We start from the raw sequence: 24,266 nt of genomic DNA, 5'->3' as shown, positions 1-24,266 counted from the left end.
CTCCAAGACATTTTCTACAAATCTTCAGGAATTTTAATTGCTTAATAATAAATTTTAATTACTTAATAATAAACCATAGTATTTAGACTGAAACCACAGCAATTTAGAAAAGCATCTTCAAGAGCTGCTTCTATTTAGGAAATACTAATTGAATATAGAAGCACTTCATATATCAGAAAATATTTTCAGAATTTTCTATGGAGTCTGGCATTGCTTCACCTCTTTCCTTCTAGGAAAGCTTTCTGTACATCACAGAGAGGAAATAGCTCTCTGAGGATAATTATGTTGAAATGAAATAACATCTCTAATTAGCAATGATGATGGAAATGGGGTCACTTGCTGAATGTTGTGCCACTGTAACATATAATTCACTGAGAATTACACTTTGCCAGAGCAAATCTTGTTTTCTTTCTGCTGATTATGCTGCTCTTGGTAGTAGGTAATGGTTTCAAGTGTATGTTCTGTCTGACTGGGAGCCTCTGGTGCTTTCAATTGCATTTCCAAAGTAAATCTGTTAAAATTCTCCCTCTCTCCTTTCTCATAAGGAAGGATAATAATGGTGCTTGACACTATTTTGTTGACTGTAAATACCTTTTTATATGCTGATAATTAAGGAAGACAACTGTTTTACTTATCTAAAGAGCTTTATGAAATTGCTGATAATAAAACAGACTTGGCACAATTAACTATTAATACACTTCAGAAAAATTTGCCATAGGTGGCTGTAGTCATTTTGCTAGATTGTGAAGCTATGGATACAACATCACACTATAAAATACTGATTTTCTTATTTTCTGGGAAAGTAAAAGTTCAAATATTTTGCTATGAACTATGGGGAACACTCATGTTCATACAGCTTTTACCAGTAGAAAAGCATGGTGTGTAAAAAAAGAGGCAAACCAGGAGAAACAAGCATTATGCTTTTTAAAATTGTTCTTTAGAATCCCTAAATTTTATTTCCCACTGGTTTAAGAATTTCAACAAACAGTTCCATGGATATCAAATCATCAAAATGTGTGCTGTGTCAGGAGTTAATTCTTACAATTTTTACCTTATGACAGAAAATGAAGACGTTCTTTGAAAGCCAAGAGCACTGTTGCTATCCTTGCTAAAACCATGAATTCTCTTTACAGAGTGTATGATGATATTGATGCTGTGTCTGCATCCAGTCCTCTCCAGGCTGCAGTGAGGAATGCCATGGTTGAAAGCCAGCAAGTCCTCTCCAAAGAAGATTTTCTGAAGATGATGCTTCCAGACAGCCTCTCTGTGGAGGAGGGAAGAAGGAAGGTAAGCTGCTTTCTTTGGCTCTCTGTATCTCAGGCACAGGTACTTTAGATGTGAATTTCTCTTATTCCCAAAATTGCTACAGAGAAGGCAAATGTATTCCACGAGGATGCTTTTGATACTGAGCAGAAGTCCCAAAATATAATGTCCCACAATTAGAAAATTATATCTAGTCAGATGATTATGTACAAAATCCAGTATTTACTTAAATAAGTCTTTGCTTAGCTGGAGCAGAGACAGGTGCAGGCTGAGCGACTTAAAATTTTAAACATCAAAAGTAGCCTTTTCAGGGTTGGATGCCTAAATTAATACATCTTGTGACATCAAGGCACATGAATAAAAGCAGCCCACATCCCCCTGCACTGTGATACTCAATACCAACAATTCTGTTGGAAGTCTGAATCAGTTTTATGTCCATATCAGTGGCAACTGCTCAAAAGGCATCACTGTCAGTGCTAGCAGACAGCATACATCAAGTCTTCATAGTATGAAATCAGTAATATTTAAAACTTCACAAAAAGCAGATAGAGAACTTCAAATTTACCACTCCCCAAAGTATATCTGAGTCTGAATTCTGTGCTTAATGTGGAATAAAGCACAAAGCAATTAAATTACTTGAGATAATTGTCACACTTTGCTATTACCTCATTGCTCTCTTCACCTGCTGTGTTTATACAGTGTGTTAAATAGCATAATCAGCATGGCTGAGCAAAAGGAACACAGGGGAATCCTCTAAGTGCAGGGCTGAATTTGAAATTCAGATCATACATATATTTTTCATGTGCAGTGTGTTAAGTGTGCATTACATATGTTTGAATTCTCAAGCATAATGTCCTAGAGGTTTTTGTGATTTATGATTGATACAATAATTGGCTTTTTGTGATGATTTCAAGACCTGCCAACATTCCTGGCTGCCTCAATTAGAAACAACAAGGAGTGAGGGGATGTGGCCATCCTGGGGTAAATGGCTGCTGGCCCCTTCCCATCCCAAGACACCCAAAAAAGGGGCACTAAGTAAAAGGGGTCCTGACTTGCAGGGGATCCCCCAGGCATAGGATTTGGCAGTATCCAGTCTTTAATTGTGCCTTCAAAGAGTATATTAATCTTGGTAAAGGTCACTGAAACCAAGCCAGAAAGGAATTTCCTAAATATGTAAGACTCTACAGAATCAAATCATATTTTTTATTTGGTTTTTGGTTTACCTTCTCCATAAATAAGGGAATAATGACCCTCGAGGTAATATTTAATTTTTGTCACTCCCTAAAAAAAAACTCTGTAAAGCTCCACAAAATAGCATTCAACATGTTTGGATAGCATGTGAACAGCTGGGGAGACTTAAGTAATAACCAAGAATTGCAGCAGGATGCTTGCTTGCTTGCTGGGAATCTTGAGTGGAGGAAAGAGGATCAGAGACTTCAGTTCAGAAGGTGAAGGTTTTAAACTCTTAGCCCAGTGTGATCTCTAATTAGGCTCAGGGTCTTTAGATATTCTTTAACTACTGCTAATAGAAGGATACCATATGTCCATTCATTTAGGGATGCTCTGTATGTCCTCTATCCATTCGTTCAAGGATGCTGCTTATGTCTATTGTTGGGATTATTTTTACTGATATGGTAAAATAAACCTTTGGCTGATGTTTATTCCCACAGCCTGTATCTCTTTCAAGCAAATCTCTAGAACTCATGTAGTATTTTGATGCTTTCCTAGATTAGAATCTGAATATTTTATACTCTGATATTTTCTGTGGGACACAGTTAAACATTCTAACAATTGAGCATGTTCTGTATTATCATCAAGATAAATGCTTTCCTGAGCTACCACTAGGAAGGGTATTTAAATATTTTCTAAAGACTGTGTCTTGTGGCATAACTGGGTGATTCTGTGTATCCTTTCAGAAGGATTCATCAGAGAGCAAGTTTTGTCATATATCTAACAATGTAGATACCTTTCTTTGCTATATTAACTGTTTTTAAAAGCTACTGCTCTTAAGCATACATAGAAAGTGTGCAACTCATAATTAATCACAAGGAAAACAGGACAGGGCATGAAATTGTTCTGTGCAGGACAAACCAGTTACAATAATGAAGGTAAAGCCTGACATTTGTAGATGTGTAGAATAACTGGATTTGTAGTGCTGCAGAAGGGTTTCTGAAGTGGAATGGCATGGTTTTACAATACAGTAACACCTTGGTTTACTGCAGATATTTGGCTTGTGTTTTAAATAACTTTTTGAAATGCATAAACAGTTTTCACTGGACTCTGTTATGCTCCTTTTTAACCCTATTTTGTAAGAAATGCAATCTCTTAAGTAACTTTTGTTGTCCAGTGAATTATATTGCACCATTTATCAGTTCAGAATGTTTAACATTTAAAGTGTAGTCATTTCAAATTAAAATCAAACCCTTCTATGCATAGCCCTGAAGAAATGTTGCCAGAATTGGTAACCTTATATATATTCCTGGAATTCTGTGATAATAAGGTTATGGAGGTTTCATTTATCATATCAGAATTAATAAAACTATACAGGATCAGAGAAACCCAGGGTGCTACTTTCTACAATATCAAGAGGATGTATGAAAATCCAATTCTTTAACTTTTTTGAGGCCACAGCAGATCTCGTGGTGGAACAAATCTCTGCTCTTGTGTTTTAGCTCGAGAATTCCTGAGCGCTTGCCCAAAAAAATACTTCCAAGATTTGATGATGGGATATGATTGTGTGAATTATTTTAACCAGTGATACATGTTCTTCTACCTTCATATTTTGATGTTTAGTTTTCATTTTATGGAAATCTGTCTCCACGGAGGACCCTTTACCGAACCCTCTCAGATGAGAGCATTTGTAGCAATCGCAGAGGATCTTCCTATGCCAGCTCTCGAAGTTCAATGCTGGACCAAGCTTTGCCAAATGATATTTTATTTAGCACCACTCCTCCCTACCACAGCACATTGCCTCCCAGAATGAGCCTGACTCCTGGAATGGGAAATCTGAGAAGTAAGTGACTGTTACTGTCATTGCTGAGTACAGAGTATCTGTAATGAACTCGAATAATATTAGGTTAGATGTTACTCTTAATGGGAAAATATGAATTATTGAATCAGTATTCTAGATACCCTAGTAAAAGCATACTTGGTCAGCAGTACCCACTTATGGTTGCCTTAGTGATCAGCTCCAATTAATTATATCAGAAATATCATTCACTTTACTTCCCAAAATATTTTCACGAGACCAGAGATAGGCAAAAAGCATCTGAAGATATTTCTTGTGATTTTATTTTCCAGTGTTTGCCTAATTAAGCCAAGCTGGCCAGTTTTTTTTATATTTTGTTTATTTTTTGTTTGCATTCAAATTACTGGAATATACAGAAAATATTAGCTAAATGGCACAGCTTCTGTTTGGATGATCATTTGGGTAATGTCTTGAAATGTGCAATCATTGTCCTTTTCATTTTCAACACTGAATTTGCTGATACTTATTTTTTACCATCTAAGAAAAACCTTTGTACTGGATATACAAATTTCATCTGTAATGGAAGGAAGAGAGTAGTCTGGGGTGCTAAATTTAAACCAGTTTATAAAGGTGTCTCTTTACTCACTGGGTCTTCATGAGTAAGATCTTTATTTTATACTTATCTTGCAATAATGCCAGTATGGAGTGGTGAGCTAAGAAGTTTGTAGTGATGTTGTGGAAAAAAATAGAATGAAAATTATGAAAATAATAATAAAAAAATAGGAAATTGTGAAAAATATACATATTTTAGTGCAGATCTACACAGACAGATACAAATATTAAGGCTACAAACCAGAATTTGTATGTTTAATACAAATTAGTTGTTTTTTATAAAATGCTAAACCTCTTAGCTTCTCAGTTATTTTAGTCTGACTTACAAGGCACACCCAATTTAAGGAAAAAAAAAAAAAAAGAGGCACTTTTATTTAGCTACTTTAATATTACATCAGAGCTGATCACAGTTAATGGTAGAGCAGTTGTGGACTCTGAAGTCCACAGTTAAGAAGCTGTGGGTGGATATCTGAAGAGCATTAAAGGCATTTGTAGGTGCCTGTCCAGAGAGAATGCAGACAGATGAATTAAAGAAAAGAGTAATAATTCTCTGTCATTCATCAGGTCTTCCAGGAGCAAGCAGTCACTTGCTAACCTTCAGAATAAGCCTTAAATACAAAAGTCTTTTTTGTTACAGTGGCCTAGGCTATGAGACTAAGTTCTAGTGAGTAACCCCTGGTTAATTTTAAACTGGTCTTGCAAACAAGTGCCAAGTTTATGCTTCAGATGGGAGTGGATGCTTGGTGTACCTTTTGCCATTCCAAAAATATGTTTCTATCAGAGTGAAATGCTTTTAATCTGAAGAGAACCTTTGCTTCTACTGGTAAAGAATGAAGACCCATTTTGTTTCATTTGAGAGTAATTCAGTAGATTGGTAGCCTGTGAAGGAGCTATATAGATAAAATCTATAGATAGATATAATATATAATAATTATATATATATAATCCATATATTTCTATAGATATAATCTTACATCCTCATTGTGTTTTTTAATTTTACTGTCTTAGGCCTGTGTTTTTAGAGCCATATCTTGGAACAGAAAAATGTTCCATAGGTTCAATCCTCCAGTTTTCTTTTATTCTGGAGGTTGACTCAAGGCAATTAATAGTGAATACTCAAGTTGTGTACTGCTCATCCAGCAGTGAAATTTGAGTGTTTTGTCTCCTGAAACACCTTATTCTCCATTCTTGCTGCTGCTTACAGAAAGCTCTATCTACACATAGCTGGAAAACAATAGGAAAGTATTCTCTTAGTTAAAATGGAGCTGGTTCTTGATATTCTAGCTAGTTCTTTCTGCTTCTGGTTTTGTATTCTGAGTGCCTTTCGAGACCAGCAATACAGAGTCTTCTATGGTGGCTGTTTCAAGGAAAATTTAATTGGTTTTTCTGTAATTATACTCCTAAAGCAAACACATCCTGACTTGCCCACCTTTGTTTGCAGAGTCAGGTTAGTCAGTATCTCCATATAAGAAACTGTCTTTGGTTCTTATTAACAAGATTTTTGTAATCAGTGCAAAGCAGGTATTTACATTCTATAGCAGCAGTGAGATTTCTTTTTCATTTCTAATTTTAGCTTGAAGTTGTAGTTTCAGTTACCAGGGTTCTTAGCTACCCTAGCAATGTCTCTTGGAAAACACATGTGTTTGTGATCTTAAAACCTTTTAATTTTACTGATACTTGATGTTTACAGAAATCAGTGGAAAAATAGCATGGTTTGGGCTGGAATTCATTTTAGAAAGATATGTCCTTGCATCTTATTACCCAGCATGGGGTACATGAAATATTGTGGTAGCACCAAGTCTCGTGAGATCCCTCTAGCAAGGAAAAGAGTGTGATTAATAGGAGAGCAAAGCAGCACCAAAACCAAGCATAATAGGCACCCTGAAGGGTTCAGTTTGCTGGGAAAGCAGAATTAAGAGACAGAATGAATGACCATGCAGATCTGGTGACAGAAACAACAAACATGTGGGACGTTGACTTTGGAAGGAGATGAGGAAATGAAGCTACAGGATTTTTAAATTATTTTATCACTGGGGGAGGTGAAGTGAAAGCACAGTTGCTTTCAGTCAAGCCTGAAATGCAAGCTCTGAGAGCTGAGGGCTGTTCTTTGCACACACTACAAAAATGTAGGAAGATGTATTTTATTTTATCTTATTTCAACTTAAACTGGAAAGCAAAACTCTTGTAGCTTAAAACTCTGGAATTTTACCTTAGAGACATTAAAGATTCCCTGAGACAGTGCTGTTCATCTTGAGTGATTCTAGCATGGCTGCAGGTACAAATCTGTCCCTGTCTTGCAAATTCATGGCAGCTGAATTAGAAGGGAAAGAATGAAAACAAAGAGAACCACTGATACAGAACCAGTGCACTAACACAAGTCAGAAATTCAGAAAGACACATGGAGGCACAATCTGACTGACATGGCAAGCATTCTGGTTCACTCCTACTGTGAAACACTAAAAGTAAGGGAAAAGAAAAATACCATGAGTGATCCACTGGCACAACATTCCTGTTGTGTAAGGAAAAGAGCAAGGTGCTGCTAAGGAAGGAAATACTTTGCAATGATGCACTCAAAAATGATGAAAGTTCTTTTTCTGTAGGGAAAAAGCTGCCAGATGTACAGCTGTAATTAGATTAAATTCTCTTTTACAACTGGCTTACTATCAGTGGTAGCTTTGATCAAAAACTAACATTGTAAGAAGCAGTTTTAAATGGAAGAGGATCACTGTGTATCACAGATGTACACCATGAACAGTTTGGAAATCAGTGAGGAAATCAAGGCTGTTAATTATGTTCCAGACTCCCAGACAGTAAATAATCCACCATCTCGGAAGATGAAACTATTTTCAGTAAAAAAAGGGAAAAGAAAGTAGTTACTGGGAGCACACATGCTCTGTTACAACAATAATGTGAGCATATATCCATGAGGAAGTCTCCAAGCAGGATGGCATCTTGGAAGGGAGACTTTGGGCAACCTTAGGTAACACTGAAGAGGGGTTCAGCAGGCAGAAGCTGTGAAGTTTAAGGGGACCATCGGGATAGAATTGGGGATTGCAGGACAGAAGAGCAGAGAACAGGACTTATGTCTGCATCTGATTTGATTTATACCTTCAGTTGCAGCATCTTTTAAGCTTCTCTCCATGTTAACTGACACATTTAGTTTGAACACAGTAAGTGAGGAGCACTGAGCAAGGATTTTTCCATGGTCTGCATCTCCTGTATGAAAGTAGCAGTTCCAGCTGAAGCAGGATGTTTGTCTTGGAAGTAGAAAAGGTTAAGTCAGATGAATCTTCTTTCTGTATAACAAGTTATTCTTTGAACAGAGAGGCATGTGGGCCCAGTGACAGTCAGTTTGAAGAGCTCTGGTGAAAACTAAACTGACCATGTAATTTTGGTGAAAACAAGGACTCTTCAAAATGCTTTATACTTTATGTATCAACAGTAAAAATAAGGAATATTCCCAAGTGTAGGAAGAGAGTAACATGACAGAAATGACCCCAAACCACAAGATCAATGATATTGTGCCAAAAAGGAGTACCACAAATAATATAATCTTTCAAATGGAAAGATAACACTTAGATTGTTTCCTTTGAGGAAATAAGGGGTAGGTCTGTCTTGCTTCAAACCCAATCTTGTGGGCAATGAAGAAAGCATTATGAGATGAGCCATATCCTGCTGGACACTTGGAACTGGACATGTTCAAGCATAACTTGTCAGCTTTGCATGGATCCCAAAGGGAGAGAGCAGGGAGCCAGCAGCTGCTCGTGAAGGGAAAAAGTGGAGGGAACAGTCAGGTAAGAGAAGCTGGGGGAAAATGCAAATACAGGAGGCTAGAAATTATTCATCTCACCCAGAGCACTCCTGAAATAAAAAAAAAAAAAAAAATCTTCTGCAAGTCAAAAGCCCAGAGAGGCCTTAGAGTGTTAAAGCTCATTTTTCTCTCTCTTTTCTCCTCCTTGCCCCTCTTCCACCACGCTCGTTGCACAAGAATGCATAAATTCTAGCTCAAAAAATGAATTATTCTGTGGTGGCATCCACATGCCTCTTCAGTTATTCCACTTATAATTTCAGCCATCAGCAGCAGCACTTGAGTTTTCAGAGCTCTCAATATTCAGAGCTCTGCTCTGGCAGGGTTGCTGCAGTGGAGCTGCTCGGTCAGGTCTGATGCAGGATCCAGCCTGAGGTGAACTGGGATTCTCACAAAGACAATACATAATGAAAGGTGACTACTGGTGAATTTATCACTCCTACACTTGGATTTGGAAAGCCAGCAAATAGCACAGAGAACAGGCAGCTTCCTGACAGGTTTCACCAGCAGCCTCTGTAGGCTGATCACACAAAAGCAGAGGCAGTCCCTTAGGGCTTGCCTGCTGCTCTGGGACCAAAATACTGACTTGCCAGCCTTTCAAATGAGGCATTCTGGCTATTTTCCACAACAGGGATGATATATAAAACATTTGTACTTGTATGAATAAGGTCCTTAGAATTCCCAGGGTATATACAAAAGTTCTGAGACTGCTCTCATGCTGAGTTTCCAATGTATTTGCACCCCAAGGTAACTGGGGGATTTATCTATGTTTGTATTTATTTATTTTCTTTGGTTGGTTTTTTTTTGTTTGGTTGGTTGGTTTTTTTGTTGTTTTGTGGGTGTTTTTTTGTTGTGTGTTTTTTTTTTTTAAAACAAGCTTTCTGCAAAGAGTACAACATACTCCAGTCATTGCTCCATGCCTTGCAGTTCTCTGTTACAGGCTACTGGTTTGGGGTTTTTAGGTCAGAAATCTTTAATTCAAATGGCCTTTGGTGTTCTGTTTCATTGATATCAGGGCAATGACAACATACCATTTTCTTAAAATATAATGTATCTTCCATTTTTATGTGTGCATTTTTTCCTGTGTTGATTTTTGTGCTTGATGTTTTCCTGGAAAAAATCTTCCTCATAAATATTAGTGTCTGAATCAGTGGAATAACTAGGTAGGCATTTCCTTCTGAAATATGTGAGGAAAAACTACTATTTTCACCTTTTCATTTAATAGAAGTAGATAAACCTGAAGCAAAATTTCTTTTTTTTCCAGACTTTACTATGTCATAAAGATACAATACTGTATCACTAGCTTTATGGTCTAGATCAATTTTTGTGATTATAAATAATGTATGTGGTTTATGCCAAGTTTTAAGAACCTCAGCAGTATTCATTTTAATGTGCTCACATTGATCAGAGTGAAGATTACTATGGAAAGATAAAGAAAATGTAAAACTATTTCAGATAGTTATGAAACACAGCATCTCCTCTACTAAGATTTATGTTTGTGATACTTTTCCAAAAGACTGCATAACTGAAAGCATAGCTTTATTGTGGATGTATTTCAATTAAAATTGAATTAAAAAAAAAAATACAGTGTATTACAGCTCACTCACAAGTCTTACATGTTTGGATATCCAGCTACAAATACTAAGCTAAGAATAGTAGAATTTTCAATGTGAAAGTGAGTTTTGGATGTAGACTGGAATTTACAAATGCATTGAAAGAAAAGCAGGTGGTGTATTTAAATTGTTTCTGGAACTGAAATGTGAAAGTTTCAGAATAAAACTGCATGTAAATATCTCAGATGTGGCTTCACAGCCTTTATAAATGTAACTTTGTGTCTCTAGCAACTTTTCTGCTCAGTGCTCAGGTTTGCTGTGGTGTGGTTTGAGAACGGATGCTGCCTGCTCACACAGCATTCACATGAAAATGCTAAGAATACATTGTGTGCAAAGAGGCACCAAAAAAGACTTTAGCAACCCTTCCCATCTCATTCTGCCAAAGTTTAAAGCTTGTTCCATCCAAACTGAGTATTGAACAGGAAAAGGGAGAAACGGGAGAAATGAAACGCTCTTTGCTGATACATTTTTTGAGAGTTCAAAATGAATTGTACACCATTGTTATAGGAAGACTAATTATTGTGTTTATTGTTTAGATGAATTCTGGTTCTCAGATGGGTCCTTATCTGATAAAGCCAAATTCAATGATCCTGGCCTGATGCCCCTGCCAGACACTGCCACAGGGCTAGACTGGTCCCACCTGGTAGATGCTGCACGAGCGTTTGAAGGTAACAGGAAAATTTGAATAAAGGTTGATGTTCAGTATACAAATTTTTTATAAAATAAATATGTTGTATGGCCACATTCTGAATTACAGCAATCCAGTGCTTGCCTCTGTAGCCCTTTAGTTGTACTGGCAGTATCACTTCTCAGTGCAGGAGATTGTCACTGAAAATTTGGGGTATTTGTGATATTTTCAGTATCTGTCTTAGATACAGTTTAATCACTTAGTTCCAACTACTGAGTTCCTTCTGTAAGGAGCAGGAAAACTCAGGGAACACTGAAAGCATTTAAGTTAGGTGTTTAAAGTGAAACCAGGAGTAACATTTCCCTGAGTTTTGTTGTGTTGGGTTTTTAAACATGTATGATGTTGCAGTCCTTCCCAGTTTTCATAAGAGAAGGATATTAAAGTGCAGGATAAGGAACTTTGCAGTGTTAAATTATAACCAGGGTAACTAAGAAGCAACCTCATTCACCTCTCTGAGAGCTAAACCTGCACAGTGTTGAAGCACAAAAGGTGGTTTGAGTGTGTAGAGTTCAGTGTGTTTTGTTGTTTCTGAGAGTTGGTTTGCTTGGGTGGCTGTGCTGTTCTAAAATTTCTGACATTTCTGGCCTTGTGTTACTCTCATCAGGGAATCTATGGTCATAGATATGTGTAAATAAGGATGACAGTATCCTCATGACAATCATTACTCAAAACACAAGTCTTAATTTCCTGAGAATTGGTTGTGAAATTAGTGGTGAGATCTTCTCTTTGTTTTTTAACTAAAAGCAACCATCTGAATCAGTTTTCTGGTACCTGATTCCTTCCCTGAGTGTGAAGTGATGACATTTCAATTTGATCAAAAGCTCTTCAGAACTCCCTACTATATGATTTTAATGGCATTGTTAAAACCCCAAGCCAATACTGGTGATTAGCACCCCTAAATACATATTGCTTCTTAACCTGATTATTTGCATTTCTGTGCTCAGGGAATGTCCTGATGTCCACTAACCCTGCAACTTTCTACTTGAAGGGTATTTTAAAATGCTAATGGAAATTTTGAGTTCAGCTGACTAAAATGTCATTCTCTACCAGCTATGCTCCTGTGTTTTTACCTTTCTTTGAACACTATTAACAGATTTTGATTGTTTTCACTATGTAATATTGCTATGAAAAAAATTTCATGTTGGTGTTACATGAGTGTAATTTCCTTTTGAATTTGAAAGAGAGATGTGGAATCTCCCCAGTGCCCTATCCTGGGGAGGAGGAGTATTTACTTGTTGGGATTTCATTGCAAAAATCTTAGATCTATCTGCAGATAGAATGTTTTGACTAAATTTATAGTACCCCAATTTGAATTTTTTATGAGGAATGGGATTGTTAGGTCTTTGTTCAACTGTCTCTATCCCATATCATGCAATCTGAAAGACCTTTTAAAAAGAGTAACTGATAGGAATGTCATTAAAAAAATCACTGGTAGGGACTGTGTTGGATATGAATCAGCAGATACTGTTTCCCTATGTATTTTAGTGCTGTTGACTTAAGAGTAGGTTCCACTTTTTAAAATGAACTTGCAGCTACTATTCTACATTCTATCAGTGTGAGAATGTGAGTGAATAATCCTAAAGTTTGCCAATTTCTGAGTATGAAATTGATGAGGGTAGAAATGTGATCATGTTTTATATAGGACTGTCTGCAAAGAAATAAGACAAAGTGCATCACCATGCCTAAAACTTCAGTGAAAAAGATCACAAAATGCACAGGACTTTGTTTAATGTTGATTGAAGAAATTAACTTCAGAGTCATTCTCTAGTTACTGTCACCCTGGCATTTCAAAGTATTGTTCCATTTTAGTACCAAGACTCAAGACTTCATTTTAATTTTTCCTTTATATGAAGTCTTTTCTTAATATTGATTTGCTAGAATTACAAGCTGATTCCAAGGGCAGGGTTTTTCCCTCACAGTGCCTCTGGATTCTCTCTTAATTAATTAATTAATTAAATATTTTGATCAGTTCCACATTCATAATGAACCTCACAGTCCTTCAGCTGTCAGTCTTAAAATGTGCTTGTATCTCAATTACTGTTAAATATAGCTTATATATATGTGCTTATATATATAATGAGGTGCTTATAATGTTAAGCATTAATTGGATTAAGAATTAAATATAGTAGCAAGATTTTTGCTACCACCATCTGTGCTCAGAGTTTACTCACGGCTATAACAAGAACAGTGCTCTTATTTTTGGTTCCCAACCCCCTCCCTAAATGAAGAGGTGACTATCTTGTTTATTAATTAATAGTTGCATTTATCCAACTGAACCCTTGGTCCTGTGTAGAACAGCATTTTTTAAACTGTGTTCCATGAGAGTGGAACAAGTCATCACTTTTTGCGTGCTGCTTTTTGTTGGGTTATTTTTTTTTTTCAATTGAAAGTGTGATGAGAATGCTTCCCATTTTCTCTGGATTCCATTTTCTCTGCTTTTGCTTGGCCAGAACTTTGTGGGAAGCTGAATATGTACTTATTCCTCAGCCAGGTCTTCACAGTGCAACAGGGAGCTCTGCAGCCCTTAACTCTACACCTTCCAGAAGCTGCATCAGAAGGGGTTTTGCTTGAGCTGTGGCTCTTGAGGATCAGTGTCCATGAGCTGGTGCCATGGTATTTTAAATCTTTGCACTGCATTCCTCTGCAGGACATAGTTTTATCTCTGCTCTTGATCCAGGGATCATCTTTAGCAAGCAAGGGGTTTCCTTCCAGTTCTTTCACACATGGATAGGTCTCTTCCCTTCTCTCTGGTGGGAGCTCGTAGACTTATAGACTGGTTTGGGGAGGAAGAGACCCTAAAAATCATCTAATCCCACCCTCCTGCCATGGGCAGGGATACCTCCCACTGGACCAGGTTGATCCAAGTCCCATCCATCCTGGTCTTGAACCCATCCAGGGATGGGGCATCCCCAACCTCCCTGGGCAACCTGGGCCAGTGTTGCAAAGAGACAGTAACTAGGGATGGCATGCTAGAATTACACAGGTGTCATATTTTTGTGTCAATTCCTGAAGAAAGTAATAAAAAAATAGCCAGAACTGGATGTGACTGTACAGCAAAAGAGGCAGAGTTTTAGAGAGGGCAGTTGGGGTGAAAAAGAAGAAGTTACAGGAAGAAAAAAGAAAGCAAGGATGTTGAAATAAGCAAAGATAAAGATGGGGGATTGATAGAAAAGATTGGAAAGGCTGAATCAGAAAAAGGAGAGTGAAGAAATCTCAGAAAAGAATAAGGGAAAAGGAAAGAATGTATTTTTTTTTTTAATTATCTTTTTGTATTATCTTCCCAATAGATCTCCATGTTAGGGAGGAGGGCCAGGCTTTCAACATCTCTATTATGTTACTGATGGGTAATTTTGTCTCTTTTTGATGTTTTGTGGAACAAAAGGAGAAGCCTTTCTAATTGATGTCCATATCTGTTACTCTCTATAGAAGAGAATTGACACAATCATAAATAATTGTTGTTGCTATTACTGTGTGCTACTTTAAACTGGGTTTATTGTGCTTTAAAAAAAAGCTGGTTAGTGTTTGGTAAATAATATTATGGGAATTAGCAGCCTAAGAAAACTCCTCTGCTCTCTCTGATTTGAGCTCTTTAAAGGAGGTGGTTTCAACTTCTGATTTTTTTTTCCCAACCCAGTTATTTTTATGAACATCTACTAGTGCCAATCAGAATGCACTGTTTCCTGAAGCCAGTTTATCTTTGCAGAAACATCTGTGCTTGTATAATTAATAATATTTTAATACTTCCATTGAAAATCTTTATAGTTTAATGCAAGTAATGCTGAGCATAACATAATGAGAAAGAAATGAAGCATTCAGCAGGAGAGATAATTATTTTAACCAAAATAGTGTGTTAATCTGCTGGAAAAAGTAAAAAATTCAAATGTTTAGCTAGTATTTGGTCATTTCTACTGCATGGATGTGGGATGTGAAGCTCCTTTTGTTTCAGTGCATTTGTCAGTGGATGTTGGTGGGTGGACTTTACCTTTGTAATCAGAGTGGCTGCATCCACTCATTTTAACTTTTTTCTGGCCTCTATTAAAGGGTTGGAACAGTGAAGATCCAGATTCAAATTCTTAGTGGCTACAACCATACAGTTCTTTAAAGTCAGACATGAATTTTGTCTTGCTTTGGTCTTGCTTAAACTTTTGATATAAACACCAATATATTTTTTACAATTAATTCTCCATCCATGGGTCCTGTGTGGGGTTCAGCAAGGGTGGCTCAGATAAAAATAAGAGCTATGAGATTTATGTCTATTTTCTTCTGTTCAGTTTGCACTGAGCTGAATAGTTTCTGGAGAAGAAGAACTTATGTCTACAGCTTCCTAGTCAAATAGAATGGATTTTTCTTTTGAAAAATGAGCTATAGGTGAAGGTAGCTTTGATTTCATTTTCATGAACACAGAGTCAAGCCAATTCCACTAAGAGCAAGGAAAACAAAAATCAGTAGAAAGATTTTTCTCTTTGAAGCACAATTTCAGCCTTCACCACTGTTCAGGTTTAGAAACAGTTCTGATTTAAACAGTAAATTGGTCAAACTATTGCCAAGCATGAAAAAACTTACAGGGAGCTCAGTGAGATTTGATATAGTTACTACTGAAAATAAAAACGTTGTTAAAAGTACTTGAAATGTATTCAAAGGGAAAATACTTTGCTAGTCCAAGATCTTGGTGATGCACTGGATTTACAGAGATTTATTGAGTTACTGACTTGTTCAGAGGATGATTTGGACACTAACTTGGCATTAAAAATTAAGGAACTACTCTTTGAAGAGCAATGCAGGCATTTACATATTATATTATATGATATGATTGGAGACTTCTGATTATTGGTAGCCATGTAGAGAGCTTATTCCTTACCTAATGAGTGTGAGAATCTAGTTTCCTATTTTATAAAGATAGGATTATTGGAAAAATATGTTTAAGTTATACTTGGAAAATGGAAACTAATTAACAATTTGTTTCCCATTCTAAGCTTTAATATTTTTAAGTTATGTGCAGTTGAAACTCATTAGGCATTATACAAGGAAGAAAAAGTGAATCCACACATTATACTTCCTTGCAGTCTCCTGTGTTTTTCTATTTTTGTGTGCTGAAATAATATGAGAATATTTTAATATACCATGTTTAAAAATAGCATCATGTGATTTCATAAACAGCTGCATGTACCTGGTTTTACACCTGCTTTTATCCATCAAGAATAAGGTGATTTCAAATACTGCTGGGGAAATCAAACTGAGAAAACATTTTCTCAGCTGACAAAATAGAACAAACAAATGGCCATTCTTTTTAAGGGAGCTTTCTCAGCAGAGAAAAATGCAGATTTTTATGTTGCAGTTGAATTGCCTCTGAGACCCAACGTCACCTCTCACATATTGTTAGCCATGGGAAAAACAGCAACAGCATCATCTTTATTGCTGGCTTTGTTTTCTTCTATCAAGTGGTAATGAAAATGTGAACAGTGTAAAGGTGAAATCAATAATTGGATGTGTCTTTCAAGCTGATGTTTAAACAGTTTCTGGCCTACATACTGGTAAACTAGTTTGAGTTTATTCACAGGAATGAAGTCTTTGACTTAATAAGTTTCAACTCTATAAATCTTGCTGATTGTGGTTTTAAAATTATATTCTTACCTTATTGTCAGCACATGAAAAAGTTATGTTCCTTCTTGCTAAGATCCATCACTAGTCAGAGGGATAAAAGCAGGGGAAATGAGCCATGGCCTTTAAAATTGGCCAAAAAATTACACACAGCTTTGCTTCTTTATAATCAAATCAGATGAATTTTCAATCTTTGCTGCCCCTTAAAATTTCTCATTTAAAAAAAAAAAAAAAAAATCCCTTCCAAGAGCTTTTTAGTGATTTCCTATTTTTGTTTGGCAGAACTTGTAAACCCAAATTTCCTTCCTGGTTAAGATGATGGGGTCGGAATTCACTGTTTGGTTGCTCAGTGCTTGGGATGGGGAGGGGGTTGGGGTTTTGTGTGTCATGCCAAGCTGTCATGATACCTGTTGTGCTGTTGTGATACATGTTATGTTGTCATGATACCTGTCATGATACATGTCATGCTGTGTCATGACACTGGGAATCATGGATAGAGACACAGGGCATGACACCTCCTGCTTCACTGTCAAGTCAGCTTGGGGCAAAACTGGCCTTGGAAGGCTGAGGGCAGGGATTGCAGGGGGAATATTCCAGTGTGTGAGCTGTAGGTGAGGGCCACAGCTGCTCCAGTGCAGATGGACTGTCTTGTTTATAGGACCATTCTAAATCTTATTCCAGGTTTTGACTCAGATGAAGAATTTGGGCCGTTCTGTCATCACACGCCGTTTCTAGGTGATGGTCTGGGATTGATGGCTTTTTGCCTTTTTGTAAACTTTCTTTCCTATTTCCTTCTGTTTGCACGTTTGCATGATGATGCAAGCTTTGGGCTTGTGGGGTGGAAGAGCAAGGGGAGAGAGGGACAAAACTTCTACCAGCCCACAGCCAGGGATTTGGGTTGAGAGAAATAAGCTCAATCAATCTCCGCAAAATACGGATCCTATTATTTGGAGGAAGACAAATTCAGCCCTAATGAATGCATCCTTTACTCCTGTTCTGTGCAGTGATGATGTGCATGGCATTACTTCTCTGATGTGGTGATGGATGTATTTTGGCAGCCACAATGTACATCCATAGGTGATTGCATCCGTGCTTGTTATGTTCTGTTCCGGTGGAATCCAATGTAGATAAAAGTGTGCTTTGGTCATAGCTAGAACAAAACCTCAATTGAGGGAAGTAGTGTGAATTTATTCATTCTCAATTTCCTGAGTTGCAGATTGCCATTAAGTTCTGCAAATGCTTGAGACAGCAAAAAAATCCCAAAAAACCCACAAAATGAATGGTGCGGATTTGAGGACTCCGTTGGCTTTTAAATCCACGGAAAATGCAAATCTTTTCTCTAAATTATTATTGCCATTGGCTGTGGCCCTGAATTCTCAAATGCTTTTCTGCAGATACCACCAAGATCAATTTACTGTTCATATCAGCATTAGCTGATTCCAAGAAATCTGTTTTACACTGCTGATAGACACCAAACACTGATTTAGGGTTGCCCTTGGATGCAGATGTGGGGAAGCCAACTAGTTGGAATATACTTTACATCTGGTGGTTATCTTCAGAGCTGTGATGTAGAAACCTACATCCATTTCTCTCATTTAACTGGAAAAATAGCTGTAATATGGCTTTTTGTGTGTATGTCCAGCTTTAAACATATCCTTATTTTTTTTACAGATCAGAGAGTAGCATCTTTTTGCACCTTGAATGATATGCAACAGGCTCAGTGCTTGGAAGGAACACAAGAGTTACCTTTGGATGAAAGTCCCACAGAGGGAAAAGATTTCCTTGAGGCTACTGGGTATGTCAGAATTAAGGTTTATTTCTTACAAACATATTTTAAGGAAAGATTTTTTTCTTGATGTTGCATGTCAGATTGTGTTTCACTGCTACTTGGTGGCAGACTTGTTACTTGACTGATCACTTCTTTAATTTTGAAAAATACTGAAAATTTTAAAATCAACTCCTGAGCAGTTTTATCAAGAAAATATGTAGTAGAGACAAAGTTCTCACTAGAATATGCCTCTAATGCAGAGTACAATTAGATGCAGACTTTCACCTTACCAGATTTTTCACTGTATTCCTCCTGTGCAATAACAATTTGTGTTGCACTATTTATATTTTCATTTAAATAGAATTGATAACAAGAGCTCAGCTCTGTGGTCTGCAATGCCCTTATCTGCAGCAAATGGCTCAAACCTTCTAACAAGTGTTCCTACCTATCTTTTGTAACTTCTTGCTCCTCTTAAGTCCATAATTTTTCATTTATACAGAGGTAAAATAATCAATAAAAACTGCAACTGAGTCCTGCAGGAAACCTTTATGCTGAAGCTGGGGTACTTTGCCTTTTTTTTTTTTTAATCTCTCTCTATCTTCTCTGCTGTGAGGAGGAGACTTCTTAAAAAACCAGATTCAGCAGTATATGTCCACTACTAAACTGTAAAAGAAAACCAGATCTCTGATGAGTCTTGCTCTTCAGCTGCAGGCATGGAAAATCAGGGAATGAAGGGAAAAGTCTTCTTGCTTGTTAAATTACCACATTTTAATTTGAACCAATTTTACACAAGTTAGCTCTCTTACATGGTAAAGCACCTTTATTGTAAATTGTTTATTGTCCACATCTTTCCCCAGCCAAGTGATCAGTAAGGATTGCAAAGGCTGTTAAGGATGTTCCACCTCTAGCATGGGTAACTCTGTCAGATTTGTGCACTTGCATGCACAATTTTTTTTTCAGCTCTAACTCTCTTCAGCAAAAACAATTCACATTATGTCTAATTTCATCTAAAATGTATATGAAAGTGTCTCTGACAGTGCTTTATGTCACACAGGAACCAGAAGCCATTCTCAGTTATTTCCCTTCAGCCAAGCATTGGATTAACCTGTGGCAATATTTCATAGGTTTTGACCTTTCAACAAAATATTTATCTCCATAAAGCAATAGGTTTATCCTCTACTGGAAATGACACAACTACAGACCAGAAAAAAAACCCCTCTTTTAAGAGCTCTTTTGGTTTACAGTAATTGGTGCTGCAGCTTGCTTTTGGATTAGTGCAGTCCTTATCAGAGAGCAGCTTGTTAACAAAGGTGCTCAGCACACCATTTACCAGCAAGTGTGACTTGCACTGTTGAGGATATGTGAAATTAATTCCTAAATTAATTCCTAAAACATTCCTCCTTAAAATCATTGCAATTTCTGCCTGATTTGCTTGAGGAGAGTCAGTGTTGGATATCAGATATTGCAGCAACAGCCTTCTGCTGATGCTGCTTTCCTCTGTGTTTTCCTAAACTGTTTTGTTTGCCTTATTATAAATCTGCAAAAGCTGGGGGAGAAAATGTTTTTAAGTAACTCAGAGCTGAAGGCAGTGGTTTATTTACAGGGAACATGCTCCAAGTACTCTGACTGGAAAAGTAAACCAGCTGGAAGTCATCCTCCGGCAGCTCCAAACTGACCTGAGAAAGGTAAAGAACAGCACCAGTATTATTACTCTCTGGTTTTAATAGATAAATAATATAATAATATATAATAATATATGTATAATTAATATATATTTTATATATGTTTTTAAAAGGGGTTCATCAAGGGCTCAAAGAAGTACAGAAGTTGAACTAGGGAGTGTAATTAATGAATGGTAGAGCCCAGTACTTGATGAGGATGCTGAAGTGCCCTTAATGTGACCAAGATGCCCCAAGGCTGGATAATTTATGGGTCTTTATTCCAGAGTAATTGTCCTCAGGGTGATGCCCCAGGAAGAACAAGCACTGCATCTCAGTTTAGGGTACCTAGGATTCAACAGAGGATGGGGACAGGGACATGGGCACTGTTACTCAGCAGTTACTCCAGATTTGTCATCCTTGTTCCCTTTTGGTATCTTGATCATGTAATAATGACTTGCTTTGCATCTTAATTGCTGTCTAATGTCTGAGCTGGAGATTAGGCCAGGACTGGTAGGAATGAGATTGCTTTTAGTAAGAAAATTATCATAAAAGGGAAAATTTTGAAATGAGATACTTGTCTGCCTTTAGTGCATGCTTGAAATCAAATCCTTATGATTTGGGCTCTCTCATGCTTTTAGTGCTTGAAGTTTTTTCTAAAAAGGTGTGAGCTATAATTTTTGTATTAAGGTTGCATCTAGTTTTCTTTTTAGCTTGCAGTATTTTCTCAAAGTAGTTGGAGCATATTGAGGGAATTCACTTACAGGTGGTAGCTGTTAGAATGGATTAGGGAGCTCAGTGTAATACAGCTGTAAGACTTGCACAGAAATACAACAAAAATAAATGCTGTCATCACAGCTACTCACTTTATGCAACTTTTATCTTTGTTAACCAGGAAAAACAAGACAAGGCAGTTCTCCAAGCAGAGGTCCAGCATCTGAGACAGGACAACATGAGGCTGCAGGAGGAGTCTCAAACAGCAGCTGCTCAGCTGAGGAAATTTACAGAATGGTTTTTCAATACGATAGACAAAAAATCCTAATGATGCAGCAGCCCCTGGCACAGCCTTGTCTGAACAATGTAACAGCTGCATTTTTTTGAATTAGCGGGGTAATGATCTCACTGTGTTCTCAATCCATTCTAGGTGTTTCTGCTACATTCTTTATCCAGCTTTATTCATTTGAAAAGGAGAGAGAACTGTGGTAATCTGTCTTTAATTTTGTATTAAGAAAGCAGAGGATAGCAGATATTTGTTTGTGTGCAGATGAATGTAAAAAATCCTTAGTGTCATTTTAGACATTTTTAGAAGATGCTCTGGCTGGGGCTTGCCTGAAGAGGAATATTTGGGGTTTTAGTTCCTGCATTTCAGGTGCGCTGGTGAAGATGTTAAAGCAATTTACATTAGCTTGGGCTTCAGTATTGTAAGATAAAAAAGAATAACCAGACATATACTTTAATGTTTAAAAGGTGCTCTATTTTTTTGTATGTACAGTAGTTTTATTTCCACAGTCCACATTGTCATAGCAATAAGAATGGAGGTATAGTGAATAGTCACAAAGCTGTGTTTATAAAATGTTAGCACTGATGTGTTTAACACTAGTTTGGATGCAGATACATTAGAGGTTATTTATTTGCAGGAACAAATGGTGCCTGAATATAAACAGTGTTCTGATTTTCTAAAAATACACATGCCTTGTAAATGGCTCACTGGGGTTAGCCCCCTCCCAACTTCAGTTACTTTTGTATAGTTGATGTTCAGCTAAACAGTTCCACTGCTTAACTCTTGAGATCATGTATGGTGTGAGCCAGCCAATCAATTGTACAATGCCAAATTTGTTTATCTTTGTACAGAAGCTTTGATCAAGTGTCTTGTATTTAACACCTTTATTTAAGCTTATTTAACCTTAAATTGTTGTTTTTATAAAGTTTGTTTTATCTGCACTATGGTGAGGTCAGTTGGTTGCAAGTTGTAATATTTTTAGCTTGCCAAGACTGTACTGAGGAGTTCTAGAAAATTCTAACAATTGGATGCTGCTAGTACACAACTGATTTGTTTGTATGCTTTAACATTTTTAACTGTTTAATTTGAAATGAACATACATCCTGCTTTTTTTAATAAATGTTAAAAATCTAAACCTAAATTAATTTCCTTTGGAGTATCTGTAGCCACTGTCAGAGAGTTCAGTACCTGTTCTCACTCTCTGGAGACAATCCAGACCCCCAAGGGCTCTCACAAGTCCTCGTTACCATCAACATTATCAAAGTTCATCTCTTGTATCCTTTGCCATAACTGAGGTATCTGCATGAGTTAAAGAAGAAAAAAATTTTGGGCTGTTCACAGGCACTGATCAGCGACCTAGGAGAAAAACCCCATTACCCAAAAATCCATCCTAAAGAAAGTTTTCAATGGGGATCTAGGTTTTTTAAATTATTTTACATTAATTGTGGCAGCAAATAGCTTGCCATTCTCTTGTGCCAGCAGCCCAGGGCTTGGTTGCAGTGTTAGCATGTGTGAGATGTTCTGGGTATAGCACTGAGCTTAAAGCCTGTTCCAAAACTTTACAATTTTGCAAGATGAAAATGAAGCTAATGAGCACTTTGTGTGCTACCCTTCTGAGAGAAAAAAGGAAAAAAAAAAAAGTTCAAGATCATGTTTGTAGCCCAGTTTCCTTTCAGCAGCTGAAGGCATTAAGGGAAACCTGCAGAAAATTGCTAAATGGCTAAAAAAATAGATTCAGCTGATGCAAGTAAAATTCTTTGTCTGTTGTTAGTGCATATTGGCTAAGGAAGGTTTTGTGAGTTGAACAAATCTCTGTCCCTGCTATAATAATTGTTCTGAATGACTGCCCTTAGGAAAGCTTAGACATGGGCAGAGAATCAAGACTTTGGTCTCCCTGCATCCAAATGAAAAAAAAAAAAAACCTACTTTGTATTTTTTCATCAAAACTTGACTGTTTCATGCCAAACAATATGCATTAAGCTGTGGTAACTCACAGTAATTAAACATGGCAGTCGTGTTACACTAAATTCTGATTTAAGCACCTTAGAGGAGTCATTAGCAAACCCAGCTGGTGGAGACCTTGCCAAATAACAGTGCTGAACACCTTGGGCAATTTGTCTGTGAACAAGAGTCTGTGAGGGTTGGTTTGTCCACCTTGAAAAGCTGTGTGAGCTGAAATGAACTTGAGATTAAGCTGGTTCTGAAGGGACTGGATTAAGTTTGTGTAAAGTTTTCTATTCCAATATTTATTTTAGCATCTTCATCAGTTACTGGAAACAGACACCTTGCTACAAAAATGATTTCTTCTTTTCCAGTCCAATTGGAAACTCTTTCTTTCCAAGTGACAGCAAACTTTGTCTACAAATCTCACATTTTGGAAGTGGAAGAGTTTTTTGGGCTTCTTCTTGTCCAGTTCCATTGCTGGACATCTCTTGGGGCTTGAAATTGTCTGTGAAGTGGGCTCTGGTTTAGCTTTGTCTGGAAGCTCAGGTCTGTAAAACCAATCCGTGTCAGCCATGGCCAAGTTAGGAGGGATGGCTGAGAAATTTACTGGTTGTAATTTGGATTAAAAGAATAATATGGAAGTGGTTTAAAATGTCAGCAAAGTCTTGGTCGTGCTGTGAAGTACTGAGATACAGAAACAAAACCTGAAAAGGGGTGTTTGATTCTGTAAAAGAGGCAAATATAAGTCATGGCAAAATTACAAAATGCTCTGCTTCTGTCTTAAAAGACAGAATATCCTGATTTCTGTGTAGATCTTTACTGAAATGGATGCTTTCTAAGACATTTTTCACAGTGTGAAGAGTATTTATTAGGTGTGTTTTTTTCTGAGACCTCCATTACAAATATAAAGGGTAATTTTGGGTGTTTTTCCTGGGAGTGTAACCACACTGGGGTTTTAGGCAGTGATAGCTTTATACAGAAACTTTCTACATCCTCTGGATATTCTTTAATATAAATTTTAAAAATAGTTCATCTTTTCTGTGCCAAAAATCCAGTTGTGTGGGAAAAACGTTTAAAGTATTTCTAGTATAAAGTAGCTTATTGAAGGGCAGTTGCTTAGAAAAAAACTTATTTTCATTCTGGAAGAGGATTTATGTTGTTGCAACATTTCTTGAGCTCTCTGGGCTGGCTGCTTCTAATATCTAAGAAGTTCAGTGACACTTAGCAATTAGTGTTGCATGATTTGAAATCATCACAACCCCCATTTATTGCCAGAACAAGTTTTTCCTCAGCTTCTCTCTTCCACTGCAAAGACGAGGAGAAAAAGCAACTTTTCAGCTCAGAAG

General features: G+C 37.1%; 1 protein-coding gene across 9 annotated transcripts in view; it reads left to right on the top strand.

Moving 5' to 3' along the window:
- The window catches only part of SIPA1L2 (signal induced proliferation associated 1 like 2), a 119,594-nt gene extending 97,477 nt beyond the window's left edge, over positions 1 to 22,117 (top strand). For 5 of the 9 annotated variants that reach the window (XM_071738972.1, XM_071738975.1, XM_071738976.1 and 2 more), the window contains 7 exons: positions 1,134 to 1,287; positions 4,057 to 4,276; positions 10,801 to 10,932; positions 17,232 to 17,285; positions 18,222 to 18,345; positions 19,922 to 20,003; positions 20,872 to 22,117. In XM_071738972.1, the coding sequence (XP_071595073.1) occupies positions 1,134 to 1,287; positions 4,057 to 4,276; positions 10,801 to 10,932; positions 17,232 to 17,285; positions 18,222 to 18,345; positions 19,922 to 20,003; positions 20,872 to 21,018 (913 nt within the window). In that variant the 3' untranslated portion in view covers positions 21,019 to 22,117. The remainder of the gene's footprint in view (positions 1 to 1,133; positions 1,288 to 4,056; positions 4,277 to 10,800; positions 10,933 to 17,231; positions 17,286 to 18,221; positions 18,346 to 19,921; positions 20,004 to 20,871) is intronic. The other 4 variants (XM_071738977.1, XM_071738974.1, XM_071738979.1 and 1 more) reach the window with 3 other exon arrangements.
- The last annotated feature ends 2,149 nt before the right edge of the window (positions 22,118 to 24,266 follow it).

Source organism: Heliangelus exortis, chromosome 3 (assembly GCF_036169615.1).
Source record: "Heliangelus exortis chromosome 3, bHelExo1.hap1, whole genome shotgun sequence".
Taxonomy (NCBI): Eukaryota; Metazoa; Chordata; class Aves; order Apodiformes; family Trochilidae; genus Heliangelus; species Heliangelus exortis.
This window is presented reverse-complemented; position numbering and strand designations above follow the sequence as displayed.